Genomic DNA, 17,620 nt, shown 5'->3' with positions numbered 1-17,620 from the left:
AGACTGCGGATAAAAGTGAAGAAATTATCAGTTGTCATTTGCCCTCTGTATTTCTTTCTCTTTTATTAAGTGGCGATGAATCGCCCTTTACTTTCGAAGGTTTTATTTTCAAAATCGTTGGTTAATAAATAATAGTTGACGGAAACTTTAACCACACAAGGTCAATAATTGCTACTCCTGTATCCATTTCACTGCTTTACAAATTATCACCTAACTTTTAAACAAATTACCCTATTGAAAAAAGAATTTGTCCTTTAGCCAGAGACTATAATGGAGTCCGTCCTGGTAATGGATGGAGTTGAATTGACTGAATGTGGCATAAGGATCTGAACTTTACCCACAAAATAAGCTCCATTCATAAACAGAAAATAAAGTTTATATCATAAGCTGATATCAAACTCCGGTGATGATACTTTTATTTAATGGGTTAAAACTTTTTACTTTTTGATGAAGTACGTTAAGGGAAAAACTCTTGTTTTGTTTAATTTGTTTAATATATAAGAGAAGCTTTAATTCGAATTCGTGTTTGTACGGTCAAAACTCTAGCACGAGTGGCGATTCATGTCACAATTAACTTGTATCATGTTACTAGTAGGGAGTAAAATGATACTTATTTGAAGTATCATTATACTAATTGGATGTATCATATTTGTTTAAAGTATCACGATACTTTTGGGGAAGGGTTATTTTTATAAGTAAAAGTGTGTTTATCGCTAGTATCATGATGCTTATTAATAGTGTAGTTTTTGGAAGTATAATGATACTTATTGTAAGTATAATTATACTTCTAAGAAATATAATGATATATATTGAATGTATAATTATACCTGTTAATAGTGTAATGATAATTTTAGAAAGTATAATGATGCTTATTCAAATTTTCATGATACGTGTTGAAAGTATCATAATAATTTTTAGTGTTTCAAATTTTAAAAACATTTAAGGTTATTATGATAAAAATCATTATACATTCAACATATATCTTTATACTTCTTAGAAGTATCATTATACTCTCGATAATATACTTAAATGAAGTATCATTATAATTTTAACATGAATCATTATACTTAAAAGAAGTATCATTACACTTTTAACACGTATCATTTTTCTTTCAACAACTATCATTACACTATTAACAAGTTTCATACAAGCGAGAAACACCCTTTTACTTATAAAAAAACCCATTTCCCAATAGTATTGTGATACTTTAAACAAGTATAATGATACAAGTTAGAACTATCATGAGAGAGAAAAGTATCATTATAGAAATATTGATATTGTGACATGAATCGCCACTCATACTCTAGATAATTGATAGTTAAGCGATAGAGAGTTTTGAAAGTTATGTTGATAAAATGCATAAAAAAATCTCAATTACTTTGTTTAAAAGAACACATGACCGGTTTGTTTGGACGGCCGAGAGGGCTTTGGGCTCGGAAACCATTTTTAAAATACGGAAGCTATGTCTAAATACCTCTGATACTTTCCAGGAATCCCTATAACCAAATTATTTTCATATAATTTGGAAATGATTACGAGCGATAAAAAGATAGCTTGGTATCTGTAGTAATGGAAAAATGAATATGACGTTCAGAAGCAAGACAGCGTAGCAAATTGTCAGTATTTGAATAAGGTTTTCAATTTATTTTTAGCATTTACATTATTGTACAAGGACCTACCTAGTATCACCCACCACTGTAAATTTCTCCTCTAAACGAAGTGGAATATACTATTAGCTCACAGCTGCCAGAAAAAAATATATTAATCATTTGGTAGGTGCATATGTATGTGTGTGTGTGTGTGTGTGTGTGTGTGTGTGTGTAGAAGAAGCATGCAACTACACTGATTTTATTAGATTGGTAAAGTGGTCAAAATACCACAAAAAAGAGTGTTACTTAATACTGAAGCTGGTAACGAACAAAATTCTTCAATATATATCCGGCAATCACATAAATAAATTATTTTCAATGGGACCAATGGGAACAAATTGTGTTCCTCTACTTGCTGAACTATTCCTTCACTCTTATGAGACTGACTTTATAGCTGATCTGATCAGAAAGAAAGAATTTCATATAGCTAGATCCTTTAATCTCAGTGTCCGCTATATAGATGAAGTATTATCTTTAAGCAATCCTAATTTCGGGGATTTGATACATCGCATCTACCCCAGGGAACTTGAGATAAAGGTTACTACAGACACCGTTAAGTTTTTCTTTGCTCTTTCGTCTACCCTAGACTTAACGTTTATGAGGAACTCGGCTGGTGTTTCTAGAAAAGCAGACGACGCTTTTTAATGTCACATTCATCCTCCCAAGTTAGGGTTTTGAGTGTCTACCATCGCTCCCTCAAACCCCTGACATCACTCATTCATATTTAGCGGGTATCGTCCAGCGCCATCTAGTGAATTACTTAAATTTAACCCGGATCCAGAAACCAATCAAATCACTCGTAATAGAAACGCACAAAGTGGCTACACATGACGTTTTTTTTAAATTTTTTTTTCAGTAAACAGAATCTAGTTATCATTTTTGCTCATATTACATCATTTATGACATCATACAACTTTCAGTTACTATACTGGACCGTCCATTACCTCTTATTATTGTTTACCTTTCCAGAGACATTTTATGTTAAATCGATTTTCATTGGTGCTTCTCACCCGGAGAAGAAACAAATCGTAATTGGCTGGATGATACCCGCTAAATATGAATGAGTGATGTCAGGGGTTTGAGGGAGCTAAGGTGGACTCAAAACCTTGACTAAGGAGGATGTGTCACATAGATACATGTATTACTATATTACAAATATATTTTCGGTCAATCATATTGGCCTCGAAAGTCGTATTGGCCCTTTGCGATGCCTCGGGACCAATACGAAAGTCTCGACCAATATGACAGACCTCAAACCTATAACAGGGCCGATGTGAAATTACATAATTATTTATTAACATATAATATAGGTCTAGGGTGTAATATACGGTATGCAATATACGTCTAGGGGTGTGATATAGGGTATGCGATATAGGTCTATGGGCAAGACATAGGATATGCGATAAAGGTCTATGGTCGGTGTGAAAGTTTACTAAAAGTGTGATTTTAGGAATATGTACAAGTGTATGTGTAATGTCATGGCTCATGTGTCCACACGCGTCCTAAGGACAATACTTTATTTGACTGGATACCCCTCTCTTTTGATAGTTCAATATTACCAACTGAATGTGGTGAATATGCTACGTGACCTCCTTTCAACTTTACCGTTGAAACAGAGACTTTGTTTATGTCTCTGCTTTGAAATCATAATAATTTAACAATTCTATTTATTTTCTATTTTAAATACTTCATTGTTTGCTATATGTATGTACATGTATGGTTACCATTTTATTTTATTTATCATGTACATGTACATATAGTAACTAACATATATGTACACAGTGCTTGAATTTTATGTACAGAACTTAAATTCCTGGGATCAAATTAATCACACATGAAATTTTCCAATAAAAAGGAGCGGTTTTAACCCCATGCATTTTCCCCTGGATCCGCCACTGTAATCTATACTTACTACATTGCAGCTCCGAAAATCCGTCATTAGAAGCTCCCGGCATCTTCATTAAAAGGGTCAGATCGAGAGAAATAAATTGGCAAATCTCGATTGAGCTTTCCTCCTTGCGAATGTTCGGGTCAATTTGACAAATCAGTCCAGCTCTCTGCGTCAAATTTAAATAGTTGATATCATATAATCATTGAAATCTAGCAGTTCTACACATATTAAATAGCCTTAATATCGTTATACGCTACGTAAAGTAAATTCCACATATATGACATGGTGTATGATCGGCGGCGGAGCGACATCTGAATACAAATTTTGCAAGGAGAATAACCCACGCAGTGTTATTTTGGTAGTTATATGTTGAAATGTCTACCCTGGTTACTTAATTTGGTTGCCGCCGATCTCAAAGTCAAGTTCAGTCTACATTGTATAAATAGACTTCCTTGACAAAAACTACAGCGTAGGTCATCGTGTGTATAAGTTACTTCATATGTTACTTGGCTTAACCTTATCCTGTACTCTATTGAGTGTGATATAGACTTCATTTCGTACGTACAGCCAGTATGTCCGCGTTGTAGTTGCATTTTTTTGTGGTGCAGACTTTCAAATAAAGAAAAAACTAGCTCTTTATGTGTTTAAGTTACTGCATGTATGTCTTAACATGTCTGCTATACGTTGTATTGATTAGTTCACGTTCTTTTTTACTGTATTGAATGAAACATTTACCCCAATTAGTACAGTCAAAATGTGTATAGTAAGCTGCATATTTTATGGTGTAGACTATTAAATATATTACAAAATAGTTCTATATAAGTAAATTGTTCTGTATATAACTGTTTAGCATATTCTGAAATGGCGGTATATTTCATTATTCCTTTTTATGTGCAAATTGGAAAATGAACTTTAAGTTGCTTTATTTCATTTTGTTTATTAGTGAAAAACTATATTCTTCACGGGTTTTGGGTTGTTTAGTTAATAATTCAAATAAAGTGTCACATTCATCAGATAAATTTGCAGTAAGGAAGACCATCAACTAAAAAAATTATGGCTGCCCCCTGTAACCCATAGATTTAAAGCAATTAGCATCTTTAATTAAATAATTAAGCGCAAAATTGGAAAATGAACCTTAGATTCTTCTTGAATTATGTCAAGACCATCACTATGTCCCACATGTTAAAAAGGGTTCATATTCCCTAAGTTAAACAGTTGTATTTACAACTGTTGAGCATATTCTGGTATAGAATTTATAGAGGTGGCTTTCAATATTCCATTTAAGCATACTGGGCTGAGCAATAAAAGTTTGTCCAGTAGTGTCAGAGGAGAAGATTTTTTAACAAGAGGCTCCCAGGAGCCTGAATCGCTCATCTTGTTGAATTTTGCCTTTCAAAGGCAATAAATTAAACAAGAAATTGTCCAACAATTTTGATTCAGAAGTCTTTGGTAGGACTATCACAAGATCTTTTCAACAATTGAAAAGTTTCTTTTAATCTATCATAGTTTTCAAGATATTGACTGAAAACTATTTAAAAAAATTATTTTTCCCCTTTCAAGGGCAATAACTCCTACAAGGAGTCTGAAGACTTATGTTGTCCTATTAATATGGATCATTTCAGCTATTGGAAGAATTTGTATAAACCTAACGGTTTAGGAGGTATATGTGAAAAACTACTGTCTGACCTCTATTTTTAGTAACGGCGGCCATATTTTTTGACGAATAAAAAATCCCCACATCAGTTGTATGCAGGATACCCAAGGAACATTCATACCAAGTTTGGGTCTAATTAGTCAAGTAGTTTCAGAGGAGAAGAGTTTTGTATAATTGTTAACGACGACGGACGACGACGACGGACGACGACGACGGACGCCAAGTGATGGCAATAGCTCAGATAGCCTTTGGTCAGATGAGCTAAAAAGAAATAGCATTAAAAACAGCAAAATAACGTCAAAAAGTGCAATAACTCCACGCCTAAACAGATCAATACGAAAATTTGACAACAGGTAATCTGATCATGCTAAACACTTATACCCTGTCAGGATTTGGCTTAACCTAACAGTTTAGGAGATTTATGGGAAAAACTACTGCCTGACCCCCTATGCTCTATTTTTAATAACGGTGGCCATGTTTTTCGACGAATCAAAAATCCCCACATCAGTTCTATGCAGGATACCCTAAGAAACAATCATACCAAGTTTGTTTCGTTATTCAAGTAGTGTCAGAGGAGAAGAGTTTTGAAAAACTGTTAATAACGACGACAACGGATGCCAAGTAATGACAATAGCTCAAATGGCCTTTGGTTAAAAATAAACATACGTCCTTTTTGTTCCACTAAATATAATCTTGTGTATATTCCATTTCAGACCTGATTTTACGAGGTCAACAAACAAATCGGAAGTAAATATAAGTTCCACTATATAGATAGGTCACTGCAGATAACTTTATGACAATTTGTGGAAATAAAGCTATATTGAGACACTTAAACAAGCAAATCCAACATTTTTTTCCTGTAAAAAGTATATATATAGTATATATATATAGTATATATATAGTATATATAGTATATATATAGTAGATATTCTTTTCTATTTTGTTATGTAAATCTGTAGCCATGGTAGCATAATAAAAAATATATCAGTTTTCATAACAAATTTTTGGTCCCGTCCCAAAAAAATTGTAAAAAAAACAGGTTTTCTAAAATATCAGGCACTTAAAAACCGCCAGAAAAAGTAAGTTCGCATGGTAAAATTGTAAAAAATCAAATAAAAATATACATTTGCTGCTCACTTGTTCATGAGTTTGATTCTTAAAGTTTGTGCGAAATTTTGCATTTTTAAAAAACAGCCTGTTGCTGCAGGGAAGAGAATCCAATCCAGTGAGGACCTGAATCTTTCCGAATAGCTTAAAGCATGCATTTTACATCTCTTTACCTTCATAAGTATTGCATCTATTTATGTACGATTGCCTACCATCCATAATTAATATTTCCAACAAGCTTCACCTTTTATTTTTAAGTTTTACAAAATTAGACCGGATTATTTTGTGTAAGAAACAGTGCACCTAAATCCCGTTTTTAAAGTGCAACCATACATTTAAAAGAAATCATAACAGGAAAATCCGGATTTGAAAACGCACAATTCCGCTTTAAAGAGGAAGAAGATCAGGTTTGCCATTTCCTTTAAAGAGAAAAAAGATCTAAACCCCTTCCACGATTTTTTCACAGGTTTTGGGTTGTTAACTTAATAATACATCAGATAAAGTTCCATATTCATCAGGTAATTTTGCAGTAAGGGAGATTATCTTACTACAAAGATGGCAGCCTTTGTAACCCATAGATTTAGAGCAATTATAATTAAATAATTAACTGCAAAATTGAAAATGAACTTTAGATTCTTCTTGAATTATGTAAAGACTATCAATAAGTCTCGCATGTTAACAAGAGGCTCTCGAAAAGCCTGAATCACTCAACTGGCAAATCATGCCCTAATAACCAGGTAAGTAAAGTTATCATACTTTGTTACCATGTTTGATAAAAAAAATTGCTTAAAAGGAGCATTTACTGGGTACCTTAGGCACTAAAAAATGTTGGAAATGCCTCCAAAGAGTTTTTAGAACTCCTGGAAAAAAATTTGGGCAGGAAGCCCCCTATGCCCTGTCATTCCACCGGGTTTGAAGGTGCATTAGCCCAGTATACATTTGCAAAACAAAACAAAACATGAAACTAAGTAAAACCGTGGCTATTCATCATGACCATTTAACTCAGGAGACCATGTTTACTATATAAACCAAATATCGTAAAAATCAAAGTAAGTATAAAAATTAGGGGAAAACTGACAGTCAGAACAAAATTTTGTGTTCACCATTCAACTTAAAACAGTGTTTCCTGGTTGCAAAATGAAAGCTTAAAAAATCAATTTAATAATGCCATTCAACTCAGAATATCAAGTTTATATTATGAGTAGCTCCTTCTATAGTAGAGGAAAATAATGATATAAAGATAATAATAATAACCATTTTGACCCATATGTTCTGTTTATAGTAATGACAGCCATGTTTTTTTTTTACTGTTGAAAAATTTTAAATAATTGGTTGTACACGTAAAAAACGAAATTCATAATTGGGCAAGGAATCATTTTGAAAATTTCGGCACAGGTTGGTCTTCTGATGGATAGTTATTATACCAACCATCAGAATTTTGCTAAATTCTACAGTTTTCGAGTTATTTGCAGAAAACTATATTTCGACCCATATGTTCTATTTATGATTTTTCTATGTATGATTTTGGTTGCTTTATGTTCTTTGTTGTGTGTGTCTGTTTTCCATGTCTGGTCTTTGTCCCTGGGTTGAATTCTTTTGATTACCGCTATAACCTTGGTTCCCTTGATTACTCTTTAATAACAAGAAAAATTGTTTTCACACATCAAAAATCCGAACGGCCATTTTGTGCAGGATTGCCTAAAAAACAATCACATATACTTTCATTGAATTCTGTTTTGTCTTTTGATCTTTTGTCGGAGTTAAGTTTGTTTGTGTGTTTGTTGGGGTTTAACGTCCGAGCAGCAATATTTCAGCTATATTCAGACGATGAACATGAAATTGATGATAACATGAACACGAAATGATGATGAAATGAAAAAGGGATGGGACACAAGGACAATGGGATCGACAAAGTTTGATTGCCACTGGAAATAGGGAGAGGTGGGTATGGTCGGGCAATTTAGCCTCCTGTGGCGGAGCCATATGGTTTCTAATCCGGGAGAATACCACAGTAGGGTTCTTTAACGTGTGGGGAACGTGGCATCTTTCCCAACATGGTGCACCACTATGGTTTGCGGTCAGGTTTTCCGTATTATAGTCTGACAACCCCAGCATGTAACACACCAGGGGTACCCCATTCCACCACCTGCGGCACACATCCCAGTTGCTCAGTAGGCAGAGCGCCCTAGCCCCCGGCTAGGGTTCTGAGCACTATTTAGTCGCCTTTTACAACAAGCTTAGTGCTGTTGTAGGCCTATTCTTTTAACACCCTGACCTGAGTCGGAATTAAGAGTATTACACATAAAAAAGTCGGAGTTAAAGAGTATTACACATTAAAAAGTTCTAAAACTAAAATATGTGTCTTCAGTTCTTCTCTTCTGAAACATTGTCAACTAATTCCTCCTGTTGATCTTCATTTTTCTAACAAGTCTTTTATGTTTTATTCTATATGCCTAAAAGAAAAAAAATAAAGGGAATTTTATTAAAATCAAAAACATACCAAAACATGTAGAATATAAAGTAGGATGAAGTAATTTTAAGTTTAGATGCCAACATAAAAGTTCATTCAACTCACCAATATGTTAAATGTACATTCCCTAGAAAGTGTTGAAACTGAAACAGGTCCTCAAATAAATTGGTAAAACATGTTTGCAAGCAATCAACAGACAGCATGTTCTGTTTATAAATCCTTACCTCGAACACCATACAAAATTTCAATTTTCTAAGGCATTGACATGTTCAATTGTTGCTGTTTGAAGTTTCCGTTGAAATAAAATAATTGGCAGGGCACAACTTAATACGACCATAGTGGTCAAACCTTGAACAGTTGGAGCAAATATGGACACAACTTTCAAGCTTTCTGAAGTTCAAAGTTTTGATTGTGTTAAATTGTTTGACACAGAATAAGAATAACATTGAATAAAAGTGTTCAAAGAACTTGCAAATTTCCATTTAAACATTTCCCAACTTTGACCGGATATTCTTAATTCAAAAATTATACATGCCAAAGAATAGCTGTAGTTTAATTTATGTAACATGGGACAAAACTTGATAATGACCTCTTAACAGTGTTGACTAGAAATACTGTGTCGCAAGCTCACAAAGAGAATACCCCCGCTTTAAATGATGGAGTAAAATGAATAGGCTTTAATATACAAAACCTATCGATTGGATTATTTCCATTGAAGTCCTCCAACAGTAATTATATTCCTTCATTCTCATCTACATATGATGACGAATCTTCGTATCAAATTTCATCAAAATGTCTCGAGTGCAAGATACCCTAAGGAACATCTGTACAAAGTTTCATTTAATTCTGCAAATAAGTTTCAGGGAAGATTTTTTGAAAAAATTGTCAACTGACAACGATGATGGATGTCAAGTGAATGTAAAAACAAGTCAAAATTGAATATAATTCCCCCAAAAACATCTTTGCAGAGTGCAGCTTGATACGACCACTGTTGTCCAACCCTTGGGACAACTGTGGTCACAACATTCTCTTATTGTAAGGCACATTGCAGTATAATTTCAAGGAGATGTCAAACATTGTACGGACAAAAAAATGCTTGTTGGGCCCTCATTCTTAAACAGTTCAAGACAAAGCCTTAATAAATAATCCCAACCTTCCTATGGTGGTATGGCACCTCATGGTACAATTTCAAAAAGATCCAAACAATTTCTGGCCACTCTTGTATCCTTCATTGCTAAACAATTCAAGTCACAACCTCAAAATTCATTTCCGCCATTTTTTTAATTTACAAGAATGACACATTACGGTATATAAATTCACCATGATAAATTACAAGTTTGTAGTTGGTTCCGCTCTTATGATTTTAACCGAAATTACGGGCCTTGAACTTACCAAAATTCACAGAAATAACCGTTTTTCAGACTTTTTTCTAAAGGCTTGCAGATTATGATATGATTTTTGGTATACAGTGAAACCTCAGAAAACAGGTCTTCCCTTCAAACCGGCTGTTTACAAAAGTCCTGACCGATATACCTTAAAACCTGTGTTTTGTCTTCAATAGACCGGTCAATCCCTAAAACCGTACATCAGCTGGTTTTTCAGTTTTAGTTACATATGGCAACGGCAAAAAACGTAATAATTAGCCTTTGAAGGGCAGTAACTATAACAAGTAGTCATCAAACAATTTTGACTTGATGTAGACTTTTGTAGGCCTTATCATAAATATCATTTCACAATTGTAAGTTGTTTTCAAAATATCGGCTGAACACAGCAAAAACCATCATTTTAAGGGCAATAACACTAGTCGTCAAACAACTTTGACCAATGGAGACTTTTGTTCAGCTCTTCAAGCTAAAGAAGGAGAGTCACATTTACTTTCAAATATCTCTTTTAGTTTTCGAGATACAGTAGAGTTCGTTTATGGGTCATTCTAAAAAAAGTGCAATGGTGTCCCTGTAGTCTGGTTGATGGAAATCATTTATTACATAAACAAAACTTATGTTTTCTGATATGTTTTGGCCTAAAGTTAAAAAAAATATATGAAATCATATCATATATATGGTAAAAAAAAATTTCCACCCTGATAAGTAGGCATTTGTTGCGGTTTTTTTTCCATGTCCCTGGCACACATTTCAATCTTTACAATGGTCTAGGAATCTAAAAATGCATCAAATATTACACATTAAGCCAATAGTTTAGCGAGTTGATATGTAGATTTGATTTTGTAACATCAAAAAAATGCCTATATCTTATAAACATGTTGATTTTTTTTTGCAGTTGAACATGTCCTCCATTTTTTTGTCTTTGGTATAACACAAAAGAAAAGTGAGGGGCATGGTCTTTCTTCGAATAACTCAAAAAATAGTTTTGCCCCTTAACCACAATCCAATATAATCAAATAGCAGACGATGTTTTGCAGCAGAAATATTACAATGATTTAAAGTCAAAATATGTGAGTACAAGTGACTGCGTAACTTTTTTTAAGGTCTTTGGTCTAACATTGATAAACAGTCAATAAAAAACTACATTAATTAATTCACATTACTGAAATATCACAACAAGTGATAGCAATTGATGACGTGTTTTCTTTATGAAGGGTGCATTTATTTAAATTTTGAACGGAATTTTTTTCATGTTTGTCCAGGGTGTAACGGTCCTTAGTTTAACAAGACAATGTTACTCAAAGGTATTAATACATTAGACGAAGACGAAGAACAAATAAAAATAAACCAAAGCTGATACTGTGATTGTATATTATTATAGTTTGTGTTATATGCAAGATAATTTTTGTTTGACCAAAGAAAATTTGTTTGTCCACGGACATTTATGCAGTAGTAATCCATTTTTTCATCATTAAGTTTATATTTTTCAAAGTAATTATATTTTGATCAATTTACACATATCTTACATAAGAATCAGACATTCCTAACACTATCTCAGGGGTACATTTGAAGGAAAATGATTCTGCAAAACTTGTGTTACACCAAAGACCATTTACATATTGTTATTCCACGGACATTTATGCATCAATGATCTATTTTATTTGTCATATAACTTACCTTGAAAAAAAAAACTAAAATTTTTATCAATTAACTTCTCAATTACGAATTAAGATTCATTAGACTATTCACGGGTTTCCTTTTGACGGAAAGGGATTTTACACTATTTGATATACCAAAGACGACTTTTGTTACACAAAAGACATTTATTATGTTATCCCATGCACATTTATGAATGAATGATGCAATTATTTTTCTTTCGTTTCTGCAATTTTTTTTCTTCAAAACACCAACCCAGGAATTGCACATATTTTGAGAATGACCCTTACAACAAATCTCAGGGGACTATCTTAGTTATTTCGTTATATGCATTATTCGTTATATCAGGAACTTCTTTCCCAAATTATGATTACTCCCTCTTTGTTTTAGAAAGTGGTATTATCGCTTAAGATGTAACAATATTGATGCCTTTTTTTCTCTTGATGTAAATTTAATAATTGTTTTGTAATGTGTATTTATTATAAATGATGAATAAAAAAGAAAACAATTGATTTTGTAAACTCTCTTTATAATTTTCTTTTTTATCAGTGTATTGATTTGCCCTTATTAAATTTGTACACTCTTCAAGTTGACGTACTCCCAAAAAGAGTGGGGAAAAGCTCTCGGACCCAGGTGGGGTCTGAGAGTAAGCCAGAGCATCAACAGAGCTGCCTAGCCGCTAGTAGGACATACTTTGACTGAATTCTTCGGGTCAGGTATCCCAAAGGCTTCGCTACCTTCAACTACTAACAGACATCTACTAACACATTCACTAACAGGTAAGGTTAGCCACGCCACCGGTATTGACCTTCTAACTGTATCTTCATCAACCATGAAATCGTTGATTAATCAATTACCCTGAGTAAGCTGACAAAATATGTTTTTGTGACGAAAACACGTTTTTTATGTTTATAAGGCAAGACAAAAAAATTCGGGTCGTTTAATATGAACCCCCCCCCCCCCCGAAATCAGAAATCGATAACCTGCTAATGTACGGATACAGCAAAAAAAATAACCGTATACCTTTATTCGCTTAACAAATAACCTCATCATTGCAAGATAAAATTTTAAAATATGGTTTATTTTTAAAAACGTTATACGATTTGGAAATACTCATTTTTTGCTGTTTTTTGCAGATTTAAAAAAAAATTGTGACCACTTCCTATTTTTTTTACCAAGCAATTCTAAAAGTACGATTAAAGACCTCTCCAAAGACATGTAATATTGCCGTGTGTTAGACAGGTGCATTAAAAACTTCGAAATCCCTTGTTTGGTACTCGCCTATTAGGCTTTTTTACGTAGAAATATGAAACACTGCTCACGTATGGTTAAAAGCTTTATGTACACATCACTTGTGCGTCCGATCGTAGAGTACTCCTCGCCAGTTTGGGATCCATATAAACAAAACCAAATTGCCCAACTTTAGCAGATTCAGAGAAAAGCCACAAGGTATGTCTTCAATGATTACACAATTAAAACACCAGGCGCAGTGACTGGCATGATAAACGCCTTTAATTGGGAGAGTCTTCAATCTCGCAGAACAAAAGCAATGCTTGTTTTACTTTATAAGATAAATGGGAGGTTAGTGGAAGTTACAAATGATATGCTCACACAATCAGATAGGCGCACTAGAGGCCAATATAAATTTAGGCAAGGTTATACGAAGATTTTCATAAGCATTCTTCTAACCAAATACTATAACAGATTGGAACAATCTCCAAGAATCCATCTGTATGTCACCTTCCTTAGAGTCCCTCAAAAGTGGTATCTCCATGTTAACATTTGAAGGACGTTATCTAGCTATATAATAAAATAAAATAACCGTAACCACTGTACATAATGTAAATATGTTTTATCTCCATGTTTACATTTGAAGGACGTTATCTAGCTAAATAATATAATAAAATAACCCCAACCACTCTACATAATGTAAATATGTTTAACTTTCATGTTATACATTTTAACATTCATTGTAATTAAGTGCGAACTTGTCTTTTTACGTTAAATTTCAAACCCCCATTTTCATGTATATAGCACGGCAAGTTCTGGGAGGTTCCACACTCCCTGTGGAGTCTACTTCCGTACCAGAAGATGATGATGATAAATGAACTTAAATCATGGCAATACAACTTTTCATCATCACCATTCAACTCAGGAGACCAAGTTTACTACACAAACCTGATATTGCTGAAATCAAAGCAAGAAATAAGCGGGAAAATGGCCACCCAGAACAAACTATCGTCATCACCATTCAACTTAGGATACCATGCTTCGTTATGAAACCAAAAATCATCGGAACCTGAACAACTGATGAAAATACTGCCTGTCAACTCAGAATATCATGTTTATTTCCTGATTTGCTTTCATCTTCATTATTCTTTTATAGTTAAGAAAAAAAATAGCAAAAAAAGCATATTGACCTTATTTTCGTTTTCAGCAATGACGGCTATGTTTTTCAACCATTGAAAACGTTTGAAGATTCAGTTTGTGCAAGACACCATTAAAAACAATGACACAAACTTTTTCGCTGGAATCTTGATTTCCTTGATTACTCTTTCATTAAATTTTGTTGCATGGTTTAAGAGAAGATTTTCAAAGTTATAACACGAGACACAACATAGAAATGTGTTTCTAGAACATAACTCCTACATGGGACCACAAATCATTTTGAAATTTTCAGTATGAGTCCGCCTTCTGATGTTTAATAATATTACTCCCTATCACAATTATGCTTAATTCAACGGTTTTTGAGTTATTTGCAAAAAAAAATGTATTTTGACCACTATGTTCTATTTCTAGTAACAGCAGCCATGTTTGTCTATGTTTCATTATTTTAAATTATCAGTTTGTGAAGAATACCCTATGAAACAATCTCACTAAGTTTCATTTGATTCTGATTAGTAATTTGTAGATTTTTTTAAATAATAACATCAAAAACAGCGAAATAAGTCAAAAAAGGGGCAATTAATCAAATATTAGTTAACATATTTTCAAAGGAAATAATTACACAGGTAGCTCACATCATGTTGAACACTTTTACCTTGACAGCATTTGGTTTTTTGTGAAATCTGCAAATAACTAATGTTTGACCCCTATGTTCTATTTTTAGTAGCGGCAGCCAAAAATCAATGGTAGGATTCACAAACGCAAAATTATATACAAATCTTCCTTTAGTGGTTAGTAAAATCCTAACAAAATTTCAAAACAATTGGTCAAAAACAACTGAAGTTATCACACGGAAACAAAGTGTGCAGAGAAGGACAGCGCTGCCAAATAAGGAAGACGACTTGATCATATATGACCCCAAATTTTTTTGTTGTATAAAACACTTAGTGAGCATATTCACAAACCCCAAGACCTACACCTAAGGAGAAGGTGATTTAACATTTAAGATTGAATTGATCAAGCAAATAAATACATTTTGTCCTGATTACACACCAAAAGAATTCTGCCAATAGTTGTGTGAGATGTTGTGAAGACAAAAAAAAGACTAATGGACACGTCAAAAACATTCCACCCTTTGCATGAGGTATGATTTTTTTTCAGTAGCTTTCACAATAAATATATTGATAAACGGTTTCAAAGAAAACTTGTTTCTGAAGAATAACATTAGTTTAAAATGTGACTTTCCGAATTATTTAAAGATCATATACTTGATGCATTTTAATACTGTAAACGTATTAATTTTCGCGGTTGCTGATATATTCGTGAATTCTATCACGTGAACATATTCTCAGTATCAATTTTCAACAAGAATTCTTAGAGAATTGCAAAACAATAAATAGCCTCCTCCCGGCTGTTTAAATCACTGACCCTTGGATCATCAAGTATAACTGACTGACTGAGGAAATGACCTTGATTTCGAACAGAAGAATGGATATGAACAAAGACAAGAAAGATGTTTAAATCCATTTAACAGATACAGATTTGCAAAGTTTTATGCACAGACAATTGGACAGATTAAGTTTCAAATAACGGTCGATTGATTGGTAAAAAAAAAAAAAAACTCAAAATCTTAAGTCTTTAGAAAAAAGCTTGTAAAACTGAAATTTTGGCATTGCGGAACGAAATATAAACTTGATCTGTAACTCATCAAGGTAGACTCACCTACCAAACATCAGCTCAATATCTGCAAGCGTTTAGAAAAAAGTGTGGAAAACTTCAATTTTTTTCAGACTGACGTACGGAGTGCAAATCTAAAGTCCCCTTCAGCTAAAGCCAATAGGGGACTAAAAATGTTAAGCGTTATATGGTGATACAATCAATTTTTGCGGATATTATGTGGTTTTCTGTCCACCGCGATATTAGCAAATATTAATGTTTACAGTACATGCAAACATACCTCAACAAGGGTTGATCTCTTATCTAGCCATTTCTGTTTTATTGAATTATAATTTTCCTGTCTACAAAGCTTCTTTACACCCTCTGCAAAAATAAACAAGAGGCTCCCAGGAGCCTGAATCGCTCACCTGGTTCAATTTTGCCTTTAAAAGGCAATAAATTTAACAAGAAGTTGTCCTACAATTTTTCACTCAAGAAGTCTTTGGTAGGACTTATCAAGAGGATCATTTCGACAATTGAAAGTTTCTTTTAATCTATCATAGTTTTCAAGAAATTGACTGAAAACTGTAAAAAAGAGAGTCATTTTTCACCTTTCAAGGGCAATTACTCTTACAAGGAGTCGTCTGACAATTTTTATCCCTGAAGACTTTTGTAGTCTTAATATTAAGGATAATTTCAGCTCTTGAAAGAATTTGGCTAAACCTTACAGTTTTGGAGATACATGTATATACGAAAAACTACTGTCTGACCCCTGTGTTCTATTTTTAGTAACAGCTGCCATGTTTTAACAGATCTAAAATCCCACATCAGTTCTATGCAGGATACATCAAGAAATATTCATACCAAGTTTGGTTCCATTTGATCAAATAATCTCAGAGGAGAAGATTTTTGAATGAAATAACATTAAAAATAGCAAAAAAAACGTCAAAAAGGACAAGAACTCCAACATGGCTTCAAACAAATTATTAAAACTAATATTTGACCGGAGATTGAACACTTTTACCAGTTGTCAGTTTTTAGCTAAAACTAACGGTTTTGGAGATAAATGCCAAAAACTACTGTCTGACCCCTATTTTTAGTCACAGTGTTCATGTTTTTCAACAAATAAAAAATCCCCACATTAGTTCTATGCAGGATACCCCAACGAACTTTAATACCAAGTTTGGTTTTAATTGGTCAAATAGTATCATAGGAAAAGATTTTGAAAGAAATACATTAAAAATAGCAAAAAAATCGTTGAAAAAGGGCTTAACGGATTACACCCAAACTTTGGCCAGAGACAGATCTCATCATGCTGAACACTTATACCCATGTCAGAATTTAGCTAAACCTAACTGTTTTGGAGATATATGCCAAAAACTACTGTCTGACCCCTATGTTCTATTTTTAGCAACAGCAGCCACGTTTTTTGATGAATCAAAATCCCCACACCAGTTCTATGCAGGATACCCCAAGGAACATTCATACCAAGTTTGGTTCTATTTAGTCCAGTAGTTTCAGTGGAGAAGAGTTTTGTATTATTGTTAACGACGATGGACGCAAGTGATGGCAAAAGGTGAGCTAAAAATAAAATAAAATGAAAATATACATTACAGTATATCCTTTCTACCAAAATTGATATTTATCTCTTAAGGCCATCTATTAGAACAAAGTCTTTTGCTTAGAAATGATTAATTCAGACAGTATTTTTCTTTGGTAACAACTGGTATTGTATGGGATTTACGCCTTGAACTGGGACATACTAAACAT

The 17,620-nt window shown here is 33.4% G+C and overlaps 1 protein-coding gene across 3 annotated transcripts in view; it reads right to left on the bottom strand.

The window, feature by feature from the left end:
• Positions 1 to 7,444: 7,444 nt before the first annotated feature.
• LOC148628437 (nucleolar protein 8-like) overlaps positions 7,445 to 17,620 on the bottom strand; it is a 135,227-nt gene continuing 125,051 nt past the window's right edge. For all 3 annotated transcript variants that reach the window (XM_088587545.1, XM_088587535.1, XM_088587553.1), the window contains 2 exons: positions 16,152 to 16,234; positions 7,445 to 8,754 (listed from right to left, as the gene is read on the bottom strand). In XM_088587545.1, the coding sequence (XP_088443671.1) occupies positions 8,695 to 8,754; positions 16,152 to 16,234 (143 nt within the window). In that variant the 3' untranslated portion in view covers positions 7,445 to 8,694. The remainder of the gene's footprint in view (positions 8,755 to 16,151; positions 16,235 to 17,620) is intronic.

This window comes from Perna viridis, chromosome 1 (assembly GCF_037379345.1).
Source record: "Perna viridis isolate PV_CMFRI_1.1 ecotype Kerala chromosome 1, ASM3737934v1, whole genome shotgun sequence".
NCBI classification, from domain to species: Eukaryota; Metazoa; Mollusca; class Bivalvia; order Mytilida; family Mytilidae; genus Perna; species Perna viridis.
The sequence above is the reverse complement of the archived record's forward strand: the minus strand, read 5'-3'. Positions and strand labels throughout refer to the sequence as shown.